The sequence below is a fragment of the Nannobrachium achirus genome, assembly GCF_963921795.1.
Source record: "Nannobrachium achirus genome assembly, chromosome: 12".
In the NCBI taxonomy this organism is placed as follows: Eukaryota; Metazoa; Chordata; class Actinopteri; order Myctophiformes; family Myctophidae; genus Nannobrachium; species Nannobrachium achirus.
The window spans coordinates 42,707,011-42,734,435 of record NC_137832.1 but is presented as its reverse complement, the minus strand read 5'-3'; the positions used below and the strand labels follow the sequence as shown (position 1 = coordinate 42,734,435).

Here is a 27,425-nt window from a genome sequence, read left to right as displayed (position 1 = left end):
GATGTTGACATATATCTATTTTTCAGGTCTAGACAATCAGGAGGAAACTACAAAGAGAAAGGTTAGTTCAGTCTTTCTGTTTATCATACATCATAAAAGAAATATTCACTATTTTCACTGAACTAATTAATATACAGTAACCTCATCTAACATACATAAACCTAATTTAGAAACGGTATCTGTCTGTCTGGTTACGGGCCATGGTTACATGTCGTTTATGTCCATAGCCAAATCACCGGCCAGGCGGCCACGGGCCGTGTAATGTGAACGTACACAGCCCGTGGCCCATGGGGTGACGTCATCACCACCAACAAAAGTGAGATCTGATATAAATTACCCTCACTCTAGATGTGAGGTCACTGAGATGTCACCACCAACCAATAAGTGTAGATATATTGCATTTAACCGGGCACCAAGCTACAGGAAAACAGTGCGTCATGTTGCGACATGTAGTGAACTTGTAGATCTGCTGTTTTTCTTTTGTCAAATGTTCATCCTAGAATAGGAATTGTAGTGGCTACTGGCTACTATGACCTAATTTGACCTAACTCAACCTAACCTGAAAATCCATGCTTCTGTCCCTCCTAGCTGTCTTTGCGGGCCCTGCGTGGAGAAGCTATAGACAAGGTCCTGAGGGACGGCAAAGCCATCCCTGATGAGATACTAGTGGACGTCATGGTGGAAGCCATCAAGTGAGCATCATAACCTGTCAAACATAATTCATCTTGTGTAGGGGTATAAAAGAGTACAATTATGTCCCCTCCCCCCAATAATATATTCAGTATGATCGTGAGTATTACTCAATAGATGAGCTATTCTGCTCATCTATTTCTTTACAATTGCCTCTGAACACTCAAATGCTCTACCACTGAGCTATACGCCCACTAGTAAAGGGTCGCAATACAATGTATTTGTTTTGCATTAACCCCAGTTGAAATTGTTGTATAGAATATAGGAGTTCAAGGAGTTTTATTTATTGTCATTTCAGTCAGACAACTCTTGGATTAAATCAATATATGTATTGAGCATAATATAAAAAGCATAAATATTTAAGCATATTTGGCATCACAGCTCTGTCCCATTTCATTCATTCCCTGTAAGCAGAATTACTGTATAATTATATTTTACAGGGAATGGAATGAAATAGACCCCCATAAGGGAATCATAGGAACAGAGCCCACAGGTGGATGCTGGGATGGTGGTGGTGGGAGCAAAACAACTTTAGCGCAGAGTACAAAGCAGCAGCAGCAGCAGAGCAGAAAGATGGCAGAGCAGCAGCAAGTAGAATGAGCTGTGGGCAGTGAGGTTTATAGGTTAGCTCGCCCTAATCAGATGGAGAGAGCCTGTGACTGATCAGTTGATCAAGAATTGGCGCTCCTTTGAGTTTTCTGCCTGAAAAGGTTCTGAGGATACAGAACAGAATTTGGTCCTGGTCATGGCAGAATATGACATCTGCAGTCCCTGCTCAAATTATCTTGCTTTTGTATTCTGTTGCAACAGCTGCATTGTTTCTCAGTTCCCCCACTAAGAAGGTTCTGTACCAGACTGGTCCAGTTCTATATGTTTGTCTATATCAGACTGGTCCAGTTCCCCCACTAAGAAGGTTATGTACCAGACTGGTACAGTTCTATATGTTTGTCTATATCAGACTGGTCCAGTTCCCCCACTAAGAAGGTTCTGTACCAGACTGGTCCAGTCAGATCCCAGCTATTGTTGTTTCCCCGCAGGCGTCACACAACCTTGTATAATATTGTACTGTACTCTCATATTACAGCACATGACTACTGTGTAATGTATTTGAGATAGCAGAAATATTCTTAATAAATAACACAATTTAAACATTTATTAATTACATTTAAAATGGTAAATAATCGTCTCCTTTAACTTATGTTATATGGAAGTAAATAAAACAAGGAGGTACCTTGTGGAATTGTGTCATTAAGGAAGTGGATGAAACATTCGTAAATATCATGAACATGTCTAATATTTTATTTGTCCTGTGACCCTGTGTTCAATGATAAGCTACATTTGCCTGACTAAAATATCTGTTCTCCGTCTACCAGGCAGGTCCCAGCTCATTCAGGCTGGATTTTGGACGGGTTCCCAGTGGACATCGACCAGGCCCGCCTGCTGGAGAGAGCCCTGGGCGGGTCGGTAGACGTCGAGGATGGAGCTTCAAAGAAGAGGAGAGTTAGGACCAACCTGGCCGTTGTACCTGGTGAACCTAAAGAGCCCCCACCCCCATCCCCAGTGCTGGACCTGGCTCTGCTTCTGGATGTTTCTGATACCTGCGTCCTCCACCGTGCTGCCAAACACTCTGGTAAATGATCGTGGAGGCCAAGTAGAGAGTAAAATGTTCCCTCAAAAAACATCAATTCTGTCTCTTTACTTATAAAGTCCATATTTTTATGCATGTGGGCTTGCCAATGCATATGTGTTTTTTCATCTGTTTGTACATTTATGAGCGTCTGGTACGGTACATGCACAGAGCAAGTTCAGTCAGGAAACTGACTGCTATTGGCTGACCAGCGGTCGGTCTCAGCTCCACTATTTTCAACCAGTCACACACTTCATAATAGAGAACTCCATTTAAATCGGGGATGTTTGAATTCCTTGCTTGCCATTTTCTGCTACTGCTCCACCCTCCCTTCACCCTCCACCACCCAAGCTGCCACCTGTTGTTTTGGATCTTTTTTCATGTACTATGGGAGGATTCGAATCCCCTAATTATATGGGACATATAATGTGCTCCCACCACAGTGACAGTGGCAGAGTTGTCTTGACTGAAGTTATTCTTTTGTATATCTGTGAAGGTGTTGAGGAGAGTGTGCCTCGTGGCGGGAAAGACCCAGTGGAAGGATCTTGTCCAGACTCAAACCAGAATGCTGTGACTGACCATTCTGGTCCTGTTACTACGACGGCTGCTTCTGACACCAGTACACACACTGATATTGCTGCTTCCAATGTCCCTCCCTCTGATGAGGGTCTGGAGAAAGGACAAGTGCAACACAGGTATTTGTATAAATATAGACCTTAATCCTAAGGGAAATGTAGTTGTAGTACCAGCACCACAGTAAGGAGGAAACATATAGGCCTACCACAGGTAAATACATAGAATTAGAATTAGTAACAATATTAACTAAAAGGGTAACAAAAACATTATGGATTTTTTTGTTGTTGAGTAGAACTGAAAACTAACAATAGAAAATAGATATGATTACAAATAGCCACAACCTAACCATAATTGTTTAATTGCAACTACTGTAGATTAAATGTAAACCCTAAATATAGGCTACTCAAAACACAGACTCAAATCTAGGTTTCTAGCCTAGATTTGAAGTATTTCGGAGTTGGAAGATTGTTCCAACTACTAATCTCAAAATTATGCAACATTTAGGATATTTTCCAAAGATTTTCAAGAATCGCAGTCAGATGTGCAAGCAATTTCGTGCCACGCTGCAGGCTTGTGCATCTGCTTTTTTTAATATCCAGTGTACACATGGATTAAAATGATTTTGAGGGGAACTCCAAAAGGCCCCTGGGGGTCCTCGGACCCCACTTTGAGAGCCACTGCTTTATAGCACCAAAAGAGGTTCCCATCTGATTATGAGCAAAAGAACCATTTCCAGTGCTATTTTAGACCATAGAGGAACTTTACCCCTCAATGTTTTTATGGTGCCACCTTTGAAACGTGAACCTGAGATTAATGTTTAACAGAATATGAGAGGTGGCAGTACAACCCTCTATTAGGATTACAACTAGTGTCCCTGTAGCCTTCTGTGTGGCTGTGAGGTGAACGGTATACGCTACGCTTCACGTCAGAGCACAACCATGGTGCAGTTGTCCAAGGTGATACTCGGGGTGCTCGGGCTGACCGTGGTGGTCGTTCTGATAGCCGTGCCCACAGCCATATTTTTGAACGCGGACAAGGACGGCTCCAAGTCCAAGAGGACTTTCACCCTGGAGGACGTCTTCAACAGCTCCTTCAGCCCTCGTTCCTACTCCATGAGATGGATCTCAGACAGTGAATATCTAACCAAGACCAACGGCTCAGTCACTCTTCACGACGTGATCGCTAACACCTCTGTAGAATTTCTGAGCAGCGCAACGTTTGATCGAGTGGACGCCTATGATTACCAAATGTCGGCAGATCGCAGATATGTCGCCTTCATGAGCAATTACTCGAAAGTGTGGAGGCATTCGTTCACCGTGTCATACCACATCTATGACCTGGAGACGCAGGACTTCGTTTCAACAGCTGACGTTCCACACCAGATCCAATACTTCTCCTGGGCTCCAGAGGGCCACAAACTGGCATTCGTTTGGAACTATAATGTATACATAAAGACCAGTCCTGCTACAGCACGACAGCAAGTCACATTCGATGGAGAATACAACAAAATCCTGAATGGCATCCCAGACTGGGTTTATGAAGAGGAGATGTTCTCATCCAACCAGGCTCTGTGGTGGTCTCCTGGTGGGAGGTACGTGGCCTTCGCCCACTTCGACGACACGCAGGTCCACAACATTGAGTACTCGTGGTACGGAGAGGACCAGTACCCCTACACCGTGGTCATCCCATATCCCAAGCCAGGTACTCCCAATCCTGAAGTGAGACTGTTTGTAGTGGACACCAACGACACCAGAAAAATCTCCGAAGTTCATGCTCCATCATTTGCTGGCGGTGGTCGTGATAACTACCTGTGCACGGTTACCTGGGCGACGGACGAGTGCATAGCCGTCCAGTGGCAGAAGAGAAAACAGAGTGATGTGAAACTGCAGATGTACAAACTCGCTGGAAACTTCTGGAGCAAAGATGGGGATCTTTCGCTTTACAGTGAGACAGGCTGGGTTGGGCGGTTTTCCCCCTCAGAACCCGTGTTTTCGGCAGACAAGGGCGGTTATTATGTGGTGAAGAGCCAAACATTACACCCCAGTGACCCCAACACTAAATATAAACACCTCCACTATGTGGTTCACCAGAGCCCCACTTCCAGCTTAATCATGCAAATCACTAATGGCCCATGGGAAGTGATTGACATTCTGAAAGTAACTGCAGAATACGTATACTATTCAAGTAACCAGGAGGGTGGTAGACCAGGTGGAAGGCATGTCTACAGGTATCAGATCGGTGGTCATGAGTTTGAATGTCTAACCTGTGGACTGGACCTCTGCCAGTACAACTCGGCCTACTTCAGCCACAACGCCTCCTTCTATTGCCTGGGCTGTCACGGTCCTGCCATTCCTCGCTTCTATCTCCGGGACAACAGGGCAGGTACACCCGCGGATCGCCTCTGTCTGAAGCATCTGGAGGAAAACCTGGACTTTGAACAACGCATATCGGAGATCAACATGCCCACCGTGCGCCGGGACACCATTCAGATTGGAGAGTTCAAGCTGTGGTACCAGATGACTTTGCCTCATGGCTTTGATGAATCTAAGAAGTATCCGCTGCTCATGGACGTTTACGCGGGTCCCTGCAGCCAGAAAGCAGACTACCGCTACAGGACGGGCTGGTCGGCGTACCTGGCCAGCACAGAGAAGGTTATCGTGGCCAGCTTCGACGGACGAGGAAGTGGTTACCAGGGCGACAAGATAATGCACGCCATCTATAACAAGCTGGGTACCCTCGAAGTGGAAGATCAGATAACGGCGGTCCGTGAATTCATCAAAATGGGCTTCATTGACGAGGAAAGAATTGCAATCTGGGGATGGTCCTATGGAGGTTATGTCACGTCGATGGTGCTGGGATCTGGAAGTGGACTGTTCAAATGTGGCATGGCTGTCGCTCCCGTCTCCAAGTGGGAATATTATGATTCCATCTACACAGAGCGCTATATGAACCAACCCTCTGAAAACCCATACTATCTAAACACCACAGTCACCCGCTTGGCCAAGAATTTCCATGACGTGCAATATCTTTTGGTTCATGGAACAGCAGATGACAACGTTCACTTTCAGCAGGCAGCTCAGATCTCCAAAGCCCTCGTGGAGGAGCAAGTGGACTTTGAAGCCATGTGGTACACGGACAAGGATCATGGTATCGGTGGTTCGGCCAATAAGCACATCTACACCCACATGAGTCACTTCCTCCAGAGGTGCTTCGCTTGACACCCGCCGGACAAGTGGTGGAGAGTAAAGTATGTTTGCTCTAGTACTATAGGCCACTTAGTCTGGGATCACTTCACTTTTCGGGTTTGTAACCGGTCTGGAGCGGAAACCACAAAACGTCATGTTGTAGTACTCAAGGACTACAATTTCGCCGGAACTATCCACCGGAAACAGTTTTAACCCAAAATAATTCCCCTGCCCTCAAGGACATACTTTTAGGGCCTACCTAATAAACTCCTCGATGCGGAGTAGTTTTGCTTTTGAAAAATTAGTTTGGTATGTGCATGTTTTAGTCCAACTTTTAGCGACCGGCAAGACCACACTAGGCTACTCGAGCATTTTGGGGATTGGGGAAAACAAACGGTGGGAACCAAATCAAAGCGACGCCGCTTCTTCCAGTGGTTTCCGCGCTTTCCGTGAACGAACACCAGGCTCTCTCCCGGGAGAAAGCCTGGTAGGCGAGGTTATAGGCCACTGATTCCCAAACACTGGGTCGGGACCCATTTGTGGGTCGTGGATACATTTTTATGGGTCCCTTGATTTTTTGTTTCCTACTTTTAGTTTTTATTATTATTATTTCAAAACATTTTCAAAAAACATTCCTAAAAAAGCAAAAAGATTCATCAATTAAAAACAAAATGTTATGATTTTTTACTTAATTCCAAGAAGGGAAAAAAAACCTAAGAAATTCCAAAAACTGAACATAAGAAGTAGTGAAAATAGCCGAAATACAAGCTCACAGTGTAGTGCGAAGATCTGCTGTTTTCACTAGTTTGGGTCCTAGTCAAAGGGTGTGCAATGAGGGATTGAATGTAGGAGTCTCAGAAGTAATGTTGGAGAACCCAGACCGATGTCCAGTTGTGCAAAGCCCGTTGTATCTGTCTGGCTGGCACCATTTTCTATTTCAAGGACCCCCAGCATTTGATATGCATCCCCCCCCCCCTCCAAAAAAAAACCATGATGATCAGGTCTTATGATTATACTAGGAGGAAGGTTTTTTCAACAAAAAAAATATATATTTTGAGTCTACACCCACCAGTTAATTAAGTATGCCTGGTTGTCAGGTGGGTGGTGACCAGGCTGAAGTTACACCCACATTGTTGGGTGTATGGTAAAAGGGGAGGGGAGGAGTTTATGATGTCATTAAATCTGTTTTTTCGATCAGGCCTTTTGACTCAGTGGCTTCAGCTTTCAGGAAGAAAACAAAAATACACAGGGAAGGCAAATTTGCACATTATAACGCCAACCGGTGGTCTATTAGAATAACGTTAACTCCATAGACACATACAAAACGTAAAACAAAAGAAAAGGTACAAAACTATGGCACCACCTTTTTTTTTTTTTTTTTTAAAGATTTGTTTTTGGGCTTTTTATGCCTTTATTGATAGGACAGTAGACTGACAGGAAATGAGGAGAGAGATGGGGAATGACATGTGGCAAAGGTCGTCCGGATCGGGAATCGAACCGGCGACGCCAGCAGGCATCATAGCCTAGTATGTGGTATGCGCCTTGACCACCAGGCCAGCGGGCGCCCCGGCACCACCTTTTTAACTAAAGAATGAAACTCAGAGTTACAGACACATAAGGGTTCCTATCAATCATTTGGCTGGGCAACCCCCTGGAAGCCCCTCCAGGACCCCTGGGGGTCCCCGGACACCACTTCGAGAAGCACTGGTATGATGTTGTTGACATAGTACATTCGTATGATTTTAAAGGTCCTCTTTGATGATGTATCGTGTATCCTCAACCTAACAAAGGAATTCATGTCATATTTCACTAATAAGAGTAAATAGATTTTGGTGCGAGTGGCTTATCAGGGCAACTAACATATACTCTGTGAACCTTATTCATATTTATTGCAATAAGAATGCAGGCATTGAAAATGTGGGTAGGGATTGTCAGATTATTATTTTTTTTTTGCCATAATGCGACAGACTCCAACTATAATGTAGTTTTTGTCTTCTCCTTAAAATCTAAAGGTACATTAATGCTGACAAATGAAAATAATGTGCTACCAAAGATATTAGCTATATATTTCTTTCTCATTTGGTGTGTTAAATATTATGATGAAAATGCCCATTGACACATTGACAATGTGTGTTGAAATGTTTATTGCACTGGAGAGATTGTACAATCACTTAATGATAAGAGGTGTGTTGGGTATTTTTGTCAATGGAATATTTTGTACAATAATAAAGATTTCAAATGAAGATTTATATTTGGGTTTTTTGATTATTAAAAAGAAAAACAAACAAACAAGAACATTATGGCTTCTCTCTCTTCTCTCCCGGCATGCCTGGCCCTCTCTGGTCTCTGGTTCCATTGTGTTTGTATAGGATCAATGCATTCCAGGACACCTGGTCCAAGCTGGAGAAGTGGTTCGACAGGAAGCAGAGAATTCTGGTCCGTCTGGAGGCAGACGTGGATGAGGTGGAGCTTTACAGAAGGATGGAGTCTGTCCTGCTGGAGACCATGAGACAAACGCAGAAACCTATCATAGGTACACATACATACCATACTGTAGATCAGGGGTTCCCAAACTTTTTTGTCTTCAGGGCACCCCATGAATATTTTTTTAATCCGAGGCACCCCTACATTATAATTTTCACTCCCAGCACCTTATATTTATAGCATCGTTGTCGGTTGGAAACCTTGTATGTCCAAAACCGTTCGTTTTGTATTTATCATCTATAAAATGTACTAAACTAGTGAAAACAGCAGATCGGCTGTTTCCTGTTTTCACTAGTTTTGTGCGACAGTCTTGTATGATGAAGCAGGGCTTTGCTTTACCAAAAGACGTACACATTTGAAACTTACGAGGTTTCTGCCCGACAGCGACAATATTTTAGTGATTATGTTGCGAGGAAAACGTTGAGATAATAGCCATTTTGGTTAGAACTGACTGAAAATAACTTTGTACTTCAAGTTTAAAATGATACTAAATATTTTTTCAAGTGTCCAAATAAATTCCAAATATTATCAAATTATCTTGCGGCACCCCTGGACTGCCGTCACGGCACCCCAGGGTGCCCCGTCACCAACTTTGAAAACCCCTGCTGTAGATAGACACATATAACTACAATCATAGAGTATATCTTTGCATATAAAACATGCGTGAAAGGATGCAGATTTCTTGATTATTCTTTTTTTAATTGTGGGCTCGCCTGGAAGGCGAGCACACGTATGTTATCTTCATTATTGTGGGCTCGCCTGGAAGGCGAGCACACGTATGTTATCTTCATTATTTATTTCTATACTATACTAGTCAGTATCCTCAAAACTTTGGCGCGCTTCATCTCTTAAACGCTTACACCTTTCAACACCATTCAAATTTTTATGTGTTCAGCTTACTGAGGACAAGTGTGCGTGTATTTTTCTTTTTGAAATGTTTTGTAGTATAATTATAAAAAAATAAAAATGTTTAACTTTAAGCACCCAATGCATTTCCAATGGGTTTAGTGAGGAAAGGGACCCATGTTTATATTAAGGCGCTGTGGCTGCAATATTCACACTTCAGATATGCTATTTATATCAATGCGTTCACACAGGTCTGCTCTCTGATTTGATCCAAATATCTAAGCTGTGTGATGTATAAAACTATAGTTATAGTTAAAACTATAAATAAATGTCCCTCTCCACTCTACTGATTACACAGCTGTGATCAAGAATCAAGTCCGGGCGATGGGATGTAAATCCCATAGCCATATATCCTAGAGCCCGCAGGGACAGTCAGCCATATTAGTGGTTGTTGTTGGTTGTCAGGGAGATATCAAAACCAATGCATTTCCAAGTCAGATCCACAAACACAATAAAAGCCATGCTCCACTCCTCAGTCTGGAGTGGCCACATAGAAGAACGCCTTGGTTATAGACATAGTGGAGGACAGATGTGATCTGGGATTGTTAGCCAATATGTATATGCACTCAATATACTCCACTACAGTTGGAGTCCATTTGACAGTTGCTGGTTCCCAAACACAGAATCAAAAATGTAGATCTAGAACACATAGAATATGTACAGTACAGTAAGGTTCAGTAGAGTACAGTAAAAGTACAGTAAGGTTCAGTAGAGTACAGTAAAGTACAGTAAGGTACAGAAAGGTACAGTACAGAAAGGTACAGTAGAGTACAGTACAGTAAGGTACAGTAAAGTACAATACAGTACAGTAAGGTACAGTAGAGTACAGTAAAGTACAGTAGAGTACAGTAAGGTACAGTAGAGTACAGTAAAGTACAGTATAGTAAGGTACAGTAGAGTACAGTACAGTAAGGTACAGTACGGCACAGTAGAGTACAGTACAGTATAGTACAGTAAGGTACAGTAGAGTACAGTAAAGTACAGTACAGTAAGGTACAGTACAGTAAGGTACAGTAGAGTACAGTAAAGTACAGTAAGGTACAGTACAGTAGAGTAGAGTAAAGTACAGTACAGTAAGGTACAGTAAGTTACAGTAGAGTACAGTAAAGTACAGTAAGGTACAGCAGAGTACAGTAAAGTACAGTACTGTAAGGTACAGTACAGTACAGTAGTGTACAGTAAAGTACAGTAAAGTACAGTAACGTACAGCACAGTAAGGTACAGCAAGATACAGTAGTGTACAGTAAAGTACAGTACAGTAAAGTACAATACAGTACAGTAAGGTACAGTAGAGTACAGTAAAGTACAGTAGAGTACAGTAAGGTACAGTAGAGTACAGTAAAGTACAGTATAGTAAGGTACAGTAGAGTACAGTACAGTAAGTTACAGTACGGCATAGTAGAGTACAGTACAGTATAGTACAGTAAGGTACAGTAGAGTACAGTTAAGTACAGTACAGTAAGGTACAGTACAGTACAGTAAGGTACAGTAGAGTACAGTAAAGTACAGTACAGTAAGGTACAGTAGAGTACAGTAAAGTACAGTAAGTTACAGTAAAGTACAGTAAGGTAAAGTACAGTAGAGTACAGTAAAGTACAGTAAGTTACAGTACAGTACAGTACAGTACAGTACAGTACAGTAAGGTGCAGTACAGTATAGTAAGGTACAGTACAATACTGTAGGGTACTGTACCTTACAGTACCTTAAAGTATCCTATTTGTTGGGTTGGAATCGAGCCCACACTGTTTCGAAGGAACAGTATTTCTAGTTTATATATAGCTATATGTGTATCTCCTCAAAACTTTGGCGCGCTTCATCTCTTAAACGCTTACACCTTTCAACACCATTCAAATTTTTATGTGTTCAGCTTACTGAGGACAAGTGTGCTTGTATTTTTGGTTTTGAAATGTTTTGTAGTATAAATATAAAAAAATAAAAATGTTTAACTTTAAGCACCCAATGCATTTCCAATGGGTCCCCAGAGTGGAGAGAAGGATAATAGACCCATGTTTATGTTAATGCGCTGTGGCTGCAGTGTTCACACTTCAGATATGCTATCTATATCATTGCGTTCACACAGGTCTGCTCTCTGATTTGATCCAAATGTCTAAGCTGTGTGATGTATAAAACTATAGTTATAGTTAAAACTATAAATAAATGTCCCTCTCCACTCTACTGATTACACAGCTGTGATCAAGAATCAAGTCCGGGCGATGGGATGTAAATCCCATAGCCATATATCCTAGAGCCCGCAGGGACAGTCAGCCATATTAGTGGTTGTTGTTGGTTGTCAGGGAGATATCAAAACCAATGCATTTCCAAGTCAGATCCACAAACACAATAAAAGCCATGCTCCACTCCTCAGTCTGGAGTGGCCACATAGAAGAACGCCTTGGTTATAGACATAGTGGAGGACATATGTGATCTGGGATTGTTAGCCTACAGTATATGCACTCAATATACTCCACTACAGTTGGAGTCCATTTGACAGTTGCTGGTTCCCAAACACAGAATCAAAAATGTAGATCTAGAACACATATAATATGTACAGTACAGTAAGGTTCAGTAGAGTACAGTAAAAGTACAGTAAGGTTCAGTAGAGTACAGTAAAGTACAGTAAGGTACAGAAAGGTACAGTACAGAAAGGTACAGTAGAGTACAGTACAGTAAGGTACAGTAAAGTACAATACAGTACAGTAAGGTACAGTAGAGTACAGTAAAGTACAATAAAGTACAGTAAAGTAGAATAAAGTACAGTAAGGTACAGTGGAGTACAGTAAAGTACAGTAGAGTACAGTAAAGTACAGTATAGTAAGGTACAGTAGAGTACAGTACAGTAAGGTACAGTACGGTACAGTAGAGTACAGTATAGTATAGTACAGTAAGGTACAGTACAGTACAGTAAGGTACAGTAGAGTACAGTACAGTAAGGTACAGTAGAGTACAGTAAAGTACAGTAAGTTACAGTAGAATACAGTAAAGTACAGTACAGTAGAGTACAGTAAAGTACAGTAAGTTACAGTACAGTACAGTACAGTACAGTACAGTAAGGTGCAGTACAGTATAGTAAGGTACAGTACAATACTGTAAGGTACTGTACCTTACAGTACCTTAAAGTATCCTATTTGTTGGGTTGGAACCGAGCCCACACTGTTTCGAAGGAACAGTATTTCTAGTTAAAGTATCTTATCAAAGCACTGTTCTGTTCTGTTCTGTTCTGTTCTGTTCTGTTCTGTTCTCTTCTCTTCTCTTCTCTTCTCTTCTCTTCTCTTCTCTTCTCTTCTCTTCCTCTTCTCTTGTCTCAGATCCAGCTCCATTTCTGGGCCTCACAGAATCATCCTCCAGCCTCTTGCAGGATCCAGCCCTCACAAACAAGTCCGGCTCGAAGTCCAGTACACATTCACCCAGAGGTGAGATCATTATCACTCATGGGCTTTTTCTAATCTACATTGTACATTAAAGTGGGGCATATGTCACTATATTTCTTTTGTCTGTTTATTGTTCAAATATAATCATTTTATAATCACAGTAATCATTTTAATTTCAAAAACCTTATTTTTACCATAAGATAAATGTTGACAAGATTAAAATTGATCGTTCTCCCTTTCAATGTTAGACTGTTCAAGGGAAATGTCATATAATCAGTCTTTCTCCCCTCTTGTTAACCAGGTTCCAAGAGGGCATCTATCTGCTCTGACTCTCAGGAAGCTCCTAGAAGCCCATCTGAACGTGGCCCGCCCCGCCCCGGCTCGGCTAACTGGGTCTACGTGGATGAGCCCCTGCCTCCGGTATACCGAAACTGTACTTTAAGTTCATGAGCTGGAAACGATGCAATGTTTACTGTACTGGAGCCTTCAACTAGATGAGTGGTTTAGGTGACCACCAGGAGGCCCTCTAACCCATTCACTGGGTTAGAGGATTAGAAGCTGTCCCCATTTGACCTATATTTTGTGTCATGTGTACTTCTGAGAGTATACAAATTGTACACTATAAGAGTTTAATTAACAATGGGAATTTTACAGTGTACATCCATTTCTCCTTTCATCATCACCTCGCCACCTCTCGTCTTTTTCTTGCCTCATCTTTTCTCCTCCCTCCCTCCCTCCTCCTGTTTCTCCTCCCCTCCTGTCTTCAGGAGATGGCAGAGTACCTGTGTCCCTACTGGGACACAGTGTGTGAGTCATACGTGAGCAACATCAAGGCCGTCATGCACAAACTGCGCTCCGAGCACAACCTGATCATCCACCACCTGTTCAACATCAGGTTGGATGTTTGTTATACTGTATGAGATGCTCTATAGCAGGGATGGGCAGCATTTATACTGACTGAGGGCCATACTGACTTGGACAAAGTGAGTGAAGGGCCCCACATTGTAAAATTGAGTTGAAACTTGAAACACATACAGTAAGTAACACACAAGAATTATGTTAAAACTGCATGAATTAGACATGCAAGACTACTTTACAATGTGGTCCGTTCACAACAAGACAGCTGTACTGTACTGTATCACTCTGGTGTACTCTGGCCAACAATAAAAATATTATAGTTACATAAAATAATCTGCGTCAATGCCTTGTCAACTTTTAAGGTTGTGTCATTGAAATTATTGATTCAATGTGAAACATTGTCTCTGTATAGAGAGGAGTATAAACATTACCTTGGGCGGCCTGACCTGAAGCAGGAGTTTGTGTCCCACTGGCAGAAGGATCACAACAGTGTCCCTGATGACATGAGAGACGACCATGACACCAAGGCAGAGCTGCATCAGAGACTAGACGTAAGAATCACTTACAATTGGGGCCTACCATTTACAGTACAGTAAGCTCTGAGTCTGATGCCTGATGCCTGACATTTTTCAACTTCCGGACCATTTGCTGCATGTCACTCCCTGCTCTCTCTCCTTGTTATAGGCCTATATGCCTCTCTCCACTGTACTATCAATTAAGGCAGAAAAGCCTGTAAATATAACTAGAATGTATTTTATTTGCAGACATACCGGTACAACAGCAGAGAACTCAAAAGTCGAGACAGTGAAGAAGAACAGACTGGGCTTAAGAATAAAGAATAGAGTTACATTTATTTATTTATTTCATATTGAACCATATTCATGAATTTGTTTGCTGTATCATATAGTTTTATACTATCGTACTATCCTTTTTTGTGTTATTTCTAGACTTTGTCAATACCCAATGCTAATAGATTCATGCCAGTAGCTTAGCTGGTAGGGTAACTAATGCCAGTGGAGGAGGGTTAAAAGCCTCAATTCCACAGAACACACCCAACAACCCATCGAGTGGTTCTTAGGGATAAAAGCTGGGTTAGGCTTAATTACTACTTTAGAATTGTCTCGGGAGAACTGAGTACACTCAGAGTACACAGAGAGCGTGTGAATGTCACTGACACGCTTACCCAAAAAGAGTGCCAGAAGTAGCACTGTCATAAACACTTTCATATCCACTTGAACCAGAGGCTCAAATGGTGACTGGGAGCTCATCTGGGATGTAATGAAAAGTAGACACTGGGCAAAGGCGACATGCTCCCTTCATAAAATGACATAACGGTATAAGAGGGCGTTGACCAACCGTCCTTAAACCATACACTACCAGGTACACCTAAATGGCGGAGAAGCCTCTACCTTTATCCAATAGCTCCTGTAAGAAGGAGAGAATCGCCTTGGAATATTAAAATGGGCTTGACATGAAATACCTGGAATCACACCATTCCTCAAATACAAACCACTTACAGAGGGTCCTCGTCGATGGGGCCCTAGCACTGTGAACAGGGGGGAAAATCCCAGTTGGGCGGTGTCCCAGTTGGGCGGTGTTCCAGTTGGGCGGCGGTGTAGCGTTATGCGGCAAGCGTACAGCTATGAGACCCCATTGATTTCTCACAGAAAATTTGATGAGCAATACAATGGTTATATGTCACAGTTATTGTCCACGACATTGCAAGCGGCGCGAAGGCCAGCGGACCTTGGTCCTGCGCCGGCCGCGCGAGTTACGAAGCCGTGGCGGCCTGGGCAAGCGCACAATAAACGCATGAATGGGATGAAGATCGCTTGCTTTACAGTCTGTTGGAAAGGCTCCCCCACCGCCTTATCGCTGCACCGCCCAACTGGGACACCGCCCAACTGGGACTAGCCCGAACAGGGCCAGGCATTCTGGACGAGGATGGAATAACTCCCTGTGTGTTTGTAGGACCTGCTTGAGCGCCTCTGGGACATCTGTGACAAGCGTCGGGAGCAGACAGACCAGGAGAAGGATGCTCTCAGGGGAGACGGCTGGTTGGACGACCAAACTGCCATTCTCATCAATCACTACTCCTCACTCATGCAGGTTGTCTGTCTGTCAGTCAGTCAGTCCGTCCGTCCGTCCGTCCGTCCGTCCGTCCGTCCGTCCGTCCGTCCGTCTGTCTGTCTGTCTGTCTGTCTGACTGACTGCCCTAGACTTATTTAAACCAAGAAGTAGCCAAATGGCCTCATTTTGGAGGTGGCACGGGACAATATACTTTATTTGTACAATATTCCTTTTATTTATTTATTTCCTTCTTTTTTTGGAAAGCTCATGTTGTATTCGTTGGAGGCAGTCATGTTTTTTTAAGCTTTATCACTGCATTTCCCCCCTGTCCTCTTTGCATTTGCATGGTATCCATCTATGTCAGTGGTTCTCAACCTGTGGGTGGGGATCCCCAGGGGGGTCCACAAATTATTTTGGGGGGTCCCCAGATGATTAACTTAATGTGCAACATTGTTTTCTCACTCAACTGTAAAGAAACCAACATAAAATGTAAGTGTATAGAGGATCTACTATATGCACATTTCTAAAGTGACAATTTAAGGACTTTTTAATACCTCTAGAGGTAGAAATTGTGAAAATAGCCGATCTACATGCTCACAACGGCTCGCGCTGCGAGGCGTTGTGAGCATGTAGATCTGCTATTTTCCACAATAGAACCGTGTTATACAAAATGTAATGCCTCAACTCTTAGTGCTCGTCAGGGTGGGGGGAATATGATTATTTTGGGGGTCGCAGCCATAAAAGGTGAGAACCACTGATCTATGTCATAATGTCTTGGGACTCTGTGTACAGACGGAGGTGGACCGCTTCCAGGACACACTAGGCATTCTCAGGGACTACTATCTGGCCATGTACAGACAGGCACTGACTGAAGTAACCTCCCAATTCAGCTGCCTCCCCCTGGTGGACATCACAGACACTGAGGAGACACAACAGGAAGAGAAGTAAGGAACACCACTGATATTACAAATGGAATCACATGGACCCATAAAGAGGGTCCATTTCATTTGGGTCCATTAGAGCATTCTTAGAGTTACAGTCCTATAGGGCATAGCAGTGGGTGTGGTTTACTGGTGCCACTAAAACAAATCATCCATTAATATTTCCCATAGAGATTTGTTGAATGAGAGGAAAGAGGCCGCACACTCTTCAGCCACGATGCAAATAATTTATTTACCAACGTTTCGACTGTTGCCAGTCTTCATCAGGGTTTAACAGAATGACAGAGAAAACATCACTTTTATAGGGGCTGGGAACAAAGGTGGAGTCATCTCAAGGAGGTGTCCTCAATCTCCCCATCAACATGGGTGGGGTGGGTAATTGCTCATCACTGGCAAGTGAAGTGACTAAAAACCTGCTTGTGTGCCCAAGTGACTTGTACATGTTCATTTCATTATTAATTTGTAAATATTAAAAACCCTAACCCATAGAGATTTGTTAAAATATTTATTTCAAATAGTTTAAGCCTAGAATCAAGCCATCCAGGATCCTGGTGAATAATGACCAAAAAACCATTCATTTGTCAAATGACCCCTCTCCCACAGTACAGAGCGACTTACCAACAGTGCCTCTGGTCAAAGAGACGTTGAAGAGGAGAAGAGGAAAACTAAAGTGTAAGAGACAATGGTCACACTTCATTTTCACTTTGTATTGTGATAAGAATGAATGAATGAATGAATGAATGAATTTTTTATTTTCGTGTCATGCCACAATTTGGCCCATCCCATATGGGATTATATGACACATTAGACATCAAAGTCAACTGACATCAATAGTCCTTCCGGTGTTTACACTACACCATTGTTATAAATTAACAAATCCATAAACATGAGAACAATACGTCATGAACAAAATAATCTCAAATAAAAGAATGCTATTTTACATGTATATGGCCCTCCTTCTCATTGACCAAGCTTTATCCAGAAATGAAGCAAAAGAAAAAATATCATATTGAAACAGTCGTCTCTGTCTTTGTTCACTTGTTTCTCACTCTCTCCTCCAGTGTTCCCCTCATCCCCAGACGCCCTCCTTCTCCTGAAGTGCTGTTGGTCAACAATAAGCAGAAAGGCTTGCAGCAGCCAGAGGTCATTGACATGGTCACATTGGTCAGTTCCAATTTGGGTTTCTTCTTTTCATATATGTATTTTATTTGTGTCTGTCTGTACAGTATCATTTGACTGAATTATTGTTATGTTTGTCCACGCATTTGACTGAATTATTGTTATGTTTGTCCACGTGAAGACACAGTCATAAATAATTGAACATAAAGTATAATAGAATTTATACATTTGTTGTACTGTTTTCCTGCATACCTTTCTCCTCCAGCCACCTGAGGAGAAACTGATCTCCAACATCTACCAGGCAGCGCTCACAGCCATTACTAACTTGGTAATATGAGTGTGTGTGTGCATCCACATACAGTTTTGTATGCGTTGGTAAGGTCCTATATACTGAAAACTGCTTACAATGTTTGTTTGCTTGCGTGTGTGCTTGCGTGTGCGTGTGCATATGCATGTGTTTGTTGTACTGTAGGTGTCAGTGGAGTGGGAGGTGAGAGAGGAGAACCAGGGCCAGGTGCAGCAGGAGAGGTCAGAGGAGAAGAAGAAGAAGACGCCACGGACATCTGAGTCTGCAGCCAAGAACAAGAAGAAGTCATCAGGAAAAAATAAAGGTGGCGTCCTCTGCAACTCAAGGCATTTTACATTATTGACAATATACAATATAGAATAAAACAGAAATGTGTACTGGTACACTTCTTACCTGTGTACATGCTCAATACTATTAACGCCAGAGAGAGAGAGAGAGAGATGGTGAGAGTATGTGTGTTTTATGATGTTTTAAGCTCTCCATATCTGGAATTCTTTAGCTTTAGATTATTTAGCTTTTCAAGGTTATTGATGGAGCAACCCATTTCACTCACTCCCTTTGCTTCACCCTCCCAACGCCGTGTCTTTCTTTCCTTCACCCCTGTGAAGTTTTGGGAGTGACTATTGCGTCTAGGGTGCGACGGAGACGGAGAGTTTTTGGACGAGACAGAGTCTTAGTACGCATGCGCCGACATGTGTTTACTGGAAGATTTTTCACTGACTGCCGTCACGGGGAATCGAACCCCAGTCTCTGGATTTGTATCTCCATGCTCTACCGACTGAGCTAACGAGAGTGACTGGGAAGTACCTTTTTTTTTGTGGTTTTATCTTTGACAAAACGTGAAATGATAACGTAGTCCCTTCTTTGAGCCACATTCGGAGGCGGAAGCAGTCCTCTGGTCAAGATTTACTATTCTGTCCATAACGGCACGTAATTCGGTAACGCGGCTGAGTCGGCTCATGCGGCGGTCCCACCACTCGTCGCGGCAACTCGGCTCGCTATCGCTCGCCTCGGTGGCGACTCACGGGGGTCATCGCCGCCTGAGACGGCGCCGCTCCGTCGTTTATAGTGGCGTGAACGGTAGCGACGGGTGGCTGGTAAACCAAGAAGCCTTCAGAGCGTATCGAATCCCGCATCAGGAACTACTTTTTAGACCACCCAATGCGTCTAACCATTGAGACATTAGGCAATCTGTCCGCGTCTATGGTGAGAAGCATTCGGTATTTAAGATCGCGTCGGTTGTATGACGCAATAGGGGTGAGAACCTGTTGGATGGAGTCATGAATTGTTGACAGTTTTAGATTTGCACAAGGCTTGGTGGGAATGATCAATGGGCTTCCCTGCAGAGACAGATGATACATTTTTAGCCTGAAAAGAGCCAAGGTCAAAGTCACGTCAAGGTCAAAAGTATATAATCAGTCATATCTGAGGAACGGATGAGTGGATGGGGTTTGAACTTTGAACCCCAGATTGACTTTGACCTTCCTCCTCTTCCTCCACTTTCCAGCTCCTCCCACCCCGCCCCCAGAGCCTAGCCCACCTCCTGCCATTGAAGAGAGCCCCGAGGAGATTAAAAGGAGAGACGTTAGGGACAAGATACGTCGGGAGCACACAGCTGCAATGGAGCACGAGGGTAACTTACAGTACATTATGTTCGTTTTCATTATCTTGGCCAGGTCACCAGGTCAAAGGCCCGGGGGACAGTGATCATTGCGACCAAAGGTCGCAGTTTACTATGAGAAATGTCACAGCTTGTCTGTGTGTGTGTGTGTGTGTGTGTGTGTGTGTGTGTGTGTGTGTGTGTGTGTGTGTGTGTGTGTGTGTGTGTGTGTGTGTGTGTGCCGATTTGAGGCTATTTAGCCGCAAAAAAAACTTTTTCGCTGCCATAGGAACACAGTTCAGAGAAAAAGGTCTCTAAAGATGTGAGAATGTATTGGATTAGGCGGCGTGATGTGGTGGCGTTACCCGATTACGGGCCGGTAGAAAGAGCTCGCGGTTTTTGGCCTGGATCAAAATTTAGAAGGGGGCTTCGTTGAGGCCTCCGATTATTTAATTCATTTTATTAAAGAAACCGGAATTCTTCGGTTTCGGCACCTCAGATACGTCGCGCATAGATTGAGTTTTTTTGGGGGGGCTCTAAACTTTATTCGAAACCATTTCCAATGGAATAAATCGTCGGAACACGTAGAATGGCTCGTTGGAAAGCGATGGACGAGCCAGGACCACCCACGTCTCTAAAAGCAGCTCAAGGTAAGTAAAATAGCAAAATAAATATTGTATTGGATTGAAAAAAAGAACCGAAATTGTTCGGTTTTAGCACTTAACGAGTTAAGTATAATACAGTAAAGTACAGTACAGTAAGGTACAGTAGTGTACAGTCAAGTACAGTATAGTACGGTATGGTACGGTATAGTAAGGCACGGTATGGTATAGTACAGTACACACACAGGGTATAGCTGCTCAGATTCACCGCTCGACTTCGAACCGGACGGACTGGGCCCCCACACAGTAGGTGGTGCAGAGCCGGACTGGGCCCCCACACAGTAGGCATTGCAGGGCTGGGCCCCCACACAGTAGGCGTTGCAGGGCCGGAATGGGCCCCCACACAGTAGGCGGTGCAGGGCCGAACTGGGCCCCCACACAGTATGCGTTGCAGGGCTGGACTGGGCCCCCACACAGTAGGCGTTGCACGGCCAGACTGGGCCCCACACAGTAGGTGGTGCAGGGCCGGACTGGGGCATCACACAGTAGGCGTTGCAGGGCCGGACTGGGCCCCCACGCAGTAGGCGGTGCAGGGCCGGACTGGGCCACCACACAGTAGGCGTTGCAGGGCCGGACTGGGCCACCACACTGTAGGCGTTGCAGGGCCGGACTGGGCCACCACACTGTAGGCGACACATTTTGGCGTTATGTACAGTACAGGGATGAAGCTTTTTGGAACAAATAGCATTTCTGTTTTCTTAATACGATATCACAAATGCAGATGATATAAGGCTCAAAAAGGCCCTAAAGATGTATCTGACTACAAACAAAGGCTAATAAAGCAAGCATTGATTCACATTTTTTCCTGCTCCTTTTTTATTATCCCTAATACATTTTGTGTTAGTCCAAGTTGCTTCTTTTCACCTGACAGGGGGGAGTTTCTCCCAGTTGGGTCAGAAACAGCGCCGGTCACGTGGTTCATGTAACTCGAAATGTCACTTTTCCCTCATAGAATCCAATACATTCTGTAAACCTCCGGTTCATGCTTGCTTTGTCACTATACACCAATAGATGTGTAGAAGACCTGGTCCAATGAAGTGAACGGAGGTGGCGCGACACTCTCTAATATAAGGCATTGGCTCCAATGTATTCTATCGAAATTCTATTCCAAATCTGTATGGTTTGGTGTTGCTGAAGTGCACAATGGCAATAACTAAAATCTGGTTCAGTAAGCTTTAGAGTTCAATTATTCCAAAAGGCTGACACAACATGAACAGTAGACGATGAGCATTATAATTTTTATTTTTGGAGCGGTGAAAACCGTCTCCCTCTAAATAGCTTTTTGTGTGTAGTCGACCCTTTCTGTCTGTCCCGTTCAGCTGCTGCAATACCGCTGGGTGACCAGAGGGGCACTGTTGCGCAGCCTAGTATCACAGCGTGTGTGATGAGAAAGAGGTGTGTAACCGAAAGCTATACTTCTAGAGTACAACGGTGTATGGCCGGAGTTATGTTTCATCGGTACAACGGTGTATGCCCGGAGTTATGTATCGTTAGTACGATGGTGTATGGCCGGATGTAACAGTGCGTGGCCGGATTTTTCACACACACACACACACACACACACACACACACACACACACACACACACACACACACACACACACACACACACACAGGCTGCTCAAATTCACCACTCCACTTCGAACCGATGGTTCGATTTTTTAGTTCCGTTAACTAAAGATTTTAATTCTACTTTACGTTATTTTGTTATCTATAAACCTTGAGTCAAGCATTCAGGTTTAAAGAGGAAGATCAGATTGAAAAAAATAAATCATAAATCCTGTAGGCTTCCAAATAGATATTGTACTGTACATAGCCACATGCCACACTATGCCATTACGCCACATTATCATTGTGGCACAAGTAACCAGTGGTGGAAAAAGTACTCAAATGTTTTACTTAAGTAAAAGTATCAATACTGCAATATACCGGTAGGAATACTCTGTTACAAGTAAAAGTCCGGAATTCCGGACTAAAAGTGCAAAACTATTGGAATCAAAATGTACTTAAAGTAGTCATAGTCAAGTTCAAAATGTTTCTAAATGTCTTGAAAATAGATGATCTACAAGCTCACAATGTGTTGCATCGCGACGCATTGTGATAATATCACTGTAAACTGCACTGAAGTTGGGTGGAGGAGGTTTGCACTTAATAAAAAAAAGAAAAAGACTCAAGTGTACATTTAATTTTCATGACACATGATATGGGAAGCATTTTATGAGATTATGTTGCGTGACTTTGCCATACAAACTAAACGTTTACCTACAGTATTTATGCAAAACGAACATTGTCCAGATCTCAGGAGTTGGTCCGAGGCAGCTGCCATCCAGCTCAGTGGTGGTGTGCTGTTATACTAATTTGGGCGTTGATGTCACCAGGCACGTCCATAAGCTCTTGATCTCTCATATAAGAATGAGAGTGTTATGTTGCCATCATCAGGGTATTCGCAGTACTATAGTTCTTTGGTTGTTCTTCAATACAGACACGAGAGTGTCATCCTTTTCTTTGGGATCATGGGTAGCACAATACTTGACGATCGACCATTGTTCGTCAGACAGATGGCAGACGAATCAAAGAAGAAAGAACACAGGCAGCTCGTGCGCGCAAAACAGTTGTTTAAGCACAAGGTACAGCATTTTAAATCTGTTTACGGGCAGAGTCTCAACCGCCAGGTTACCCAGCTGATCCTCGGTGTCGAGGAAATCGGCGAAGAGCAGAAGCACATCGTTGCGGCTGGCCAGATAGAGAGTGAGACCCTCTTAGCTCGCCAAGATGCTGACATGTCCTCCGCAGTCGAGCGGAGCCCAGCAGCAGTGGGACCGAGTGAGTCTCCAAAGGAGCAACCCAAGGAGGAACCTGTCTCACCCCAGCAGACAGCAGCACAGGAGAATCAAATGGCCTCGGGAACGGGGAAACCAGGGCTGTATGAGCTGAGGCAAGAAAATCATTTGTTGGCTCAGGAGGTACGGGTCGCTCGAGTGACGGTAGCACAGTTCAACCGGATCGTCTTGAAGAACAGCCAACTGAAAGAGGAGAAACAGGAGATGCAAGCCATGAAGGACACACTGACTGCCGAAATGGACAATTTCACCAAAATGAAAGAGTCGCTCCTTTCAGACCATAAGGACTTGGAAAAGAAATGCAGGGAGCTTGTGGGCACCGAGACCAAGGAAGAGAAAGAGAGGTTCTGCAAAAAGATAGACGACTTGGCGGAAATGCTAACCTCCATGGATTGCGAACAAAAGCGCCTCAAGCTAGGTTTCCAGGATCACTTCAAGGAGTTGACCAGTGAGTTTAAGGTCATCCGGAATGAGATGGAAGTGAAAAACAAGTTGATCCAGGAGAGACAGCAACAGTTCAGAGAATATCAGACGTTGGCGGCGACGTTTAACACGCTACTTCAAAAGGTCAAAACCACGGAAGAAAAACTGAAATCCACAAGGGCCAAGTTCCAACAAGGGCAAATCTCCCTGGTCTCCAACCAAAAGGCCTTGGCGGAACTCACAGAGGAAAAAGAGAAGCTGCAGTGCGAACGCGACAGCATGAAGGGAGAATGGATCTCCCAGGAGCAGGTTTGGTGGATCGAAAAGTGGGCCATGTCAGAGGACTTAAGGAACCAGATGGGGGCAAAAGACAGGGACTGGATGAAGGAAAGAGAGGACCTGTTCTCCGAGAAGCAGGTGATCGCCGAAATCTTTTTCAAGGCACAGAACAGGGTGGAGGATCTGGACGACGAGCTGACCACTACAAAGACGGCGCTGCAGGACGAGCGAAAGGAGCTCAGTGAAGCGGAAAAGACGCTGGACAAATGCGAGGCTGAAAATAGAATGCTGGAGGACGAAGTGACCGAAAAGGCAGAGATGATAGTCGAGTTCAAGGAGAGCAATAAAGAGAAGAGAAGGACAATCGTGAAGCTGACGAGACAGGTGAAAATACTGAACCTCCGGCTGGACAGGTTGCTGGACAGACAGAAGAGGAGGTTCACCTTGAAGGGAATTATCCAAGATTATCTTAAAGCTATACTGTGTAAGATGCTCAACTAGTGGTCAGTAGCCCTATAGCAAACCGCGGTCGCGTCCGCGTCTTTCGGCCGTTTTTCGTACCTTCACACCCCCGCGTCTGCCTCCACATCGCCGAGAGCTTTCTTTAGAGGGGTCCCTGGTTCCTGTGCGTTCAGGCATTCCGGAGAAACGGACTACTTCACCCTGCCTGGTAGGCGAGATTACCTTTTGAGTATAGAGACAAACGGGCGACTACAAATATGGCCGCCATAGCGACCCCACTTCAAGATGCGCTGTGATTGGCCGGCAGTGTATAACCCTCGCTGTGATTGGCCGGTAGTGTGACGACGCAATTTTTCCGCGAAAACCGGTCCCCGGTAGGGATCATAGAAAACATATAAAGAGAAGGCTTTAGAAGCTGAAAATAACGGAGTGGGGGTTCTAAAACTTTAGCGATTTAACAGTTAGGACAATTTTAAGATTTGTTTTATAAAAAAGGTTACATGGTATATAACTTTAACTACCAACTTGAAAAAATCATCAATGCAGAACAATTTGCAGACATAAACATAAACAACAATTAATTGGATCTAAACATTTTGACTTTATAAGTGTTGTTGTGCATGACATTACATAATTATGTTCAAGACTTTGTATCTTCAGGGGAGGTCTGAACATTGGCTTGCAGTTATTGCACATAGCCAAAATTTTAAATAATAATAATAATACTAGGAAAGGTGCAATTCTTGGAAATTGCAAGTGTGGTTGCACTGACACGAGTCGCAAGGAATCCACTGGGAAATGAATTCCGTCTTACCATTCATATTATATATGTATATATAATATTGTGATAATATGTCAAGTGATGTCAATCCTGTCTGATTGGACATTATATTGTCCAATATATTGGGCCTTACAAGCAACTGATGCTACAACAATAGCATCGGTCAAAAGGTTAAAACACTTTGCTAGCAAATAATTCCCGGACCTAGAACAATAGTGTGCTGCCTATAGCAACCACACTAATTAGGCTTGTTATGTTATTATTAATAAAGTATAACATTAAATAAAAAAAGTCCATATATGGGCATTCCCAGAAACAAAATCCCTTTTATGCCCATACAGTATATGGATATTTCTGATGTCATCAATCCCAGGCCCTAACTGGCACAAGAGCCTGCTTTACTCTGATTTATTACCCGGTTTGGTTGAATGCTTGATTCTGATTGGTCGAGCGCTGAAATCAGCGGTGAATTATGAGCGTATAATGACCGCTCCGCTCTATAATTCACCGCTGCCTAATCAAATACTCAGAACAGCTGCTGCAGTCAGGATGCACTGCGTGGATTTAGTGCCGTATCCAACATGGCAGCCATGTAAACAAACACACAGCGTCATTTACAAACAAACGTTGCTCTGAAAAATGTTTTAAAAACCATTTGAGGCGAGAAATAGACGACGCAGTAACAGAAAATGGATTCTATTTGACCAGCACTTCCTTGTTTTCCAAGGCGACAGTGTTGAGGGAGGGGACGCACTTCGGGCTGATAATTCCCCTCGGCTCCGCCTCGGGGAATTATCACCCCCGTCGTGTCCATATAAGCCATAATGACCGCGCAGCAAGACCTTATCGGATACTTACACCATGATACTCCATATATGGGTAACTGGTCCGATATACAGTACATCACTGGCCAGATGGCCAAGAATTGGCGCGACATGTCGCCCTGAGGCGTCTTACTAGTGTTTATTCACACCTGTGGTGTGTGTGTGTGTGTGTGTGTGTGTGTGTGTGTGTGTGTGTGTGTGTGTGTGTGTGTGTGGGTGTGGGTGTGCATGCGTGTGTGTGTGTGTGTGTGTGTGTGTGTGTGTGTGTGTGTGTGTGTGTGTGTGTGTGTGTGTGTGTGTGTGTGTGTGTGTGTGTGTGTGTTATGCAGAGCGTGCAGTACAGGTGCGTATTGAGCTGTTGAGAGGCTGTGTTGTGAAGACAGTGCATTCCCTGCAGAGGAGAGCCCAGCAGGAGTTCAACATCATGGAGGAGGGGCTGGCTGCCCGCTATCGCGCAGAGATGAACTGGTGTGTGTGTGTGTGTGTGTGCATTTGAGAATGGCTAAATATATGGACTGTAAAAAACAAAGTTACAATTCCACTGTACAGTTCCACTGACGTATTTAAAATGGAGCTTTGCTGATTCTAATGTGAGGAGAGTTTATTGGGAAAATGTTACCGTCATTTGTGTATTTCTGTGTGTGAAACGATAACGCGTCGTTTGCGTCATTTAAGGCAATAGGCATACAGAATGTAGGCCTACAGAACTCCTTTCAACTTTATATATTTTATATACTTAGTTGACCAGTGTCCCACAGGCTCTGTACTTTGTCTGCTCTTTTTCCCTACTACACCAAATCTCTTTGCTTGTAAGTTATTTTTGCCAAATCGAATGTTCACCCCAGACTAGGGGCTCTATGTGGTTGAAGGAACTCTCGTGCATCATCATTGACACAGTGATCATGATCAGTGAGTGTTTTTGTCACTAGATGTTGACTATGTAATAATGTATTCTTGTCCATCCATCTGTCCACAGTATTGACCAGATAGCACAAGTGGTTCGCAACCACATTGAGTCAGGCACTAAGCTTCAGAACGACCTGGTGTTGGTAAGTAATGCTAATAATACTGTAACTGTATACACGCACGCACGCACGCACGCACGCACGCACGCACGCACGCACGCACGCACGCACACACACACACACACACACACACACACACACACACACACACACACACACACACACACACACACACACAAGCTTGAAATGAGAAAGGTTGAGAATCAATGGTGTCCACTCTCCTTTCCCCCAGGTATGTACTGACTTCAATGTGGATGGAGACGTGCGTGTGGTGGCTGACTCTCCCCCTCCTCCTCGCCCAGACCCTCTAGAGAAACCCACACACTCCACGCTGACCGTGGACCAGCTCAGAGCGCTGTACAGACAGCTGCACAGCATCGCCCCCTCAGGTGCGTACG

General features: G+C 43.9%; 2 protein-coding genes across 2 annotated transcripts in view; both read left to right on the top strand.

Moving 5' to 3' along the window:
• LOC308295596 (uncharacterized protein) overlaps positions 1-27,425 on the top strand; it is a gene marked incomplete at both ends in the record, with an annotated part of 88,175 nt that overhangs the window by 43,324 nt on the left and 17,426 nt on the right. The window contains 20 exons of the mRNA XM_080738647.1: positions 27-61; positions 589-692; positions 2,064-2,320; positions 2,814-3,012; positions 8,448-8,611; positions 12,774-12,878; positions 13,138-13,256; positions 13,604-13,731; positions 14,107-14,245; positions 15,666-15,803; positions 16,557-16,708; positions 17,309-17,377; positions 17,767-17,869; positions 18,090-18,152; positions 18,297-18,435; positions 19,639-19,764; positions 22,833-24,419; positions 26,386-26,470; positions 26,979-27,051; positions 27,260-27,416. Coding sequence (XP_080594773.1) covers positions 27-61; positions 589-692; positions 2,064-2,320; positions 2,814-3,012; positions 8,448-8,611; positions 12,774-12,878; positions 13,138-13,256; positions 13,604-13,731; positions 14,107-14,245; positions 15,666-15,803; positions 16,557-16,708; positions 17,309-17,377; positions 17,767-17,869; positions 18,090-18,152; positions 18,297-18,435; positions 19,639-19,764; positions 22,833-24,419; positions 26,386-26,470; positions 26,979-27,051; positions 27,260-27,416 — 3,942 coding nt within the window. The remainder of the gene's footprint in view (positions 1-26; positions 62-588; positions 693-2,063; positions 2,321-2,813; positions 3,013-8,447; positions 8,612-12,773; positions 12,879-13,137; positions 13,257-13,603; positions 13,732-14,106; positions 14,246-15,665; positions 15,804-16,556; positions 16,709-17,308; positions 17,378-17,766; positions 17,870-18,089; positions 18,153-18,296; positions 18,436-19,638; positions 19,765-22,832; positions 24,420-26,385; positions 26,471-26,978; positions 27,052-27,259; positions 27,417-27,425) is intronic.
• LOC308296280 (dipeptidyl peptidase 4-like) lies at positions 3,781-6,708 on the top strand. The gene is made up of 2 exons (XM_080739500.1): positions 3,781-6,163; positions 6,582-6,708. The coding sequence occupies exon 1, from the start codon at positions 3,832-3,834 to the stop codon at positions 6,109-6,111; it is 2,280 nt and encodes a 759-aa protein (XP_080595626.1). The 5' UTR covers positions 3,781-3,831; the 3' UTR covers positions 6,112-6,163; positions 6,582-6,708.